Raw genomic sequence first — 1,956 nt, 5'->3', positions numbered from 1 at the left:
TCTCAATATTTTTAATCTCAGCAGTGTGCAGTCATGGTAGGAAAACAATGAAGTACATACGAAAAAGTACATCATTAAGAAATAATTTCTCAAAAAAAAAAAAAGAAATAATTTCTCTCTAGGAAAAGACTAATTCTCATAAAACCATGAAATGTGAGGCATGATTTGATTAATAGAAGGAAAAAATTAAACTCTATGAGGTGTTTATCATGTTCTAGATTTAACTCTTGGTGGCATATATGTTTTTTGGTTAACCCTTAAAAGAAACCATTGAGGTTGATAACACTGTCCTATTGTGCAAATCAGTAACTTATTTAAATACGAAGAAACAGTAAAAGGTGGAAATGCCAAAGGAGGTGTGGATCACCCCGAAGGCCATGATCCGGGTGGACCTGAATGAACAAGGTTATTTTCATGATGAATTGATTCTGAATTGGACCCTGAAGCATAGGTCGTATTGAGTTTTGGAGAGAGTTCATAGCAGAAATAGGAGTTATAAAATTAGACATAAACTGTGTTAGCCTTATCTTGGGGGTTTATGGCAAGATGAAAACTGGTCCCCAAAAGTGCCCTGATCCTAACCCCTGAAGTGTGCAAATGTTACCTTATATGGGAAGAGGGTCTTGGCAGATGTGATGGAGTTAGATATTTTCCTAATTGGCCCCCAAATGTGATCACAAGTACCCTTACAATAAGGAGGCAGTGGGAGGTTTCACTCAGAAGCAGAGAAAGCAACCACAAGACCAGGAAGGCCACGGAGAACTAGAAGAGCCAGGAGGTGGATTCGCCCCACAACCCCCAGGGGGAGCACAGCCCGTGAAGACCTTGCTTTTAACTGGTAAAAATTGTGTGGAACTTCTTTTCTGTGTTGTTGGGTGTTGTCATTATAGACATGCCTGAACCGGCTAAGTCTGCTCCTGCCCCTAAAAAGGGCTCTGAAAAAGCTGTGACCAAGGCCCAGAAGAAGGACGGCAAGAAGCGCAAGCGCAGCCGTGAGGAGAGCTACTCCGTGCACGCGTACAAGGTGCTGAAGCAAGTCCATCCGGACACCGGCATCTCGTCCAAGGCCATGGGAATCATGAACTCCTTCGTCAACGACATTTTCGAGCGCATCGCTGGCGAGGCATCGCTCCTGGCGCATTACAACAAGTACTTGACTATCTCATCCAGGGAGATCCAGACCACCATACGCTTGCTGCTACCTGGGGGGCTGGCCAAGAATGCCGTGTCCGAGGGCACTAAGGCTGTCACCAAGTATACCAGCTCCAAGTAAATATAATATGCCTAGCCGCTGTTAACAGAGAGGGCAATGGCACCCCACTCCAGTACTCTTGCCTGGAAAATCCCATGGACGGAGGGCCTGGTGGGCTGTAGTTCATAGGGTTGCTAAGATTTGGACGCGACTGAGCGACTTCACTTTCACTTCACTTTCTGCCTTCTAGAATCTTAAGAGAATAAATGTGTGCATGTGTGTTTAAGCAGCCAAGTTTATGGTAATCTTTTATAGCTATCACAGGAAATACTTTGTTGCTGTTTAGCCACTAAGACAAGTCCAACTCTTTTGAGACTCCATGGACTGAAGCCCCCCAGGCTCCCCTGTCCATGGGATTCTCCAGGCAAGAATACTGGAGTGGGTTGCCATGCCCTCCTCCAGGGGATCTTCCCCACCCAGGGATGGAACCCGAGTCTCCTGTGCCTCCTGCAATGACAGGCACATTCTTTACCACTGAGCCACCAGGGAAGCGCCACAGAAAATAATACAAGGCTTAAATAACCTTAGCTTGATCCCAGTGATCGGTCCCGAATTTCTACATCGTAGGGGCTGACGCACAACAGTCTGATTCCAACGGGGCTCTTGAGACTTCCCTTATGCGGTGTTTCACAGTGAGGATGCTATTTTCACTTGAATGACAGGTTTCGGGGGGAGGGAGTGGTGAGTGGCAGCTACTCTGTAGC

General features: G+C 46.2%; 1 protein-coding gene across 1 annotated transcript; it reads left to right on the top strand.

The window, feature by feature from the left end:
- The first annotated feature begins 344 nt into the window (after positions 1-344).
- On the top strand, positions 345-1,273 carry LOC104981880 (histone H2B type 1-like). The gene is made up of 2 exons (XM_010831133.1): positions 345-405; positions 891-1,273. Exons 1-2 carry the CDS (start codon positions 345-347, stop codon positions 1,271-1,273), a joined length of 444 nt encoding a protein of 147 aa, XP_010829435.1.
- Positions 1,274-1,956: the final 683 nt, after the last annotated feature.

The sequence above is a fragment of the Bison bison genome, unplaced genomic scaffold, assembly GCF_000754665.1.
Source record: "Bison bison bison isolate TAMUID 2011002044 unplaced genomic scaffold, Bison_UMD1.0 scf7180017864524, whole genome shotgun sequence".
NCBI lineage: Eukaryota > Metazoa > Chordata > Mammalia > Artiodactyla > Bovidae > Bison > Bison bison.
Note: the sequence above shows the minus strand (reverse complement) of the source record. Positions and strands in the feature narration are given on the sequence as shown.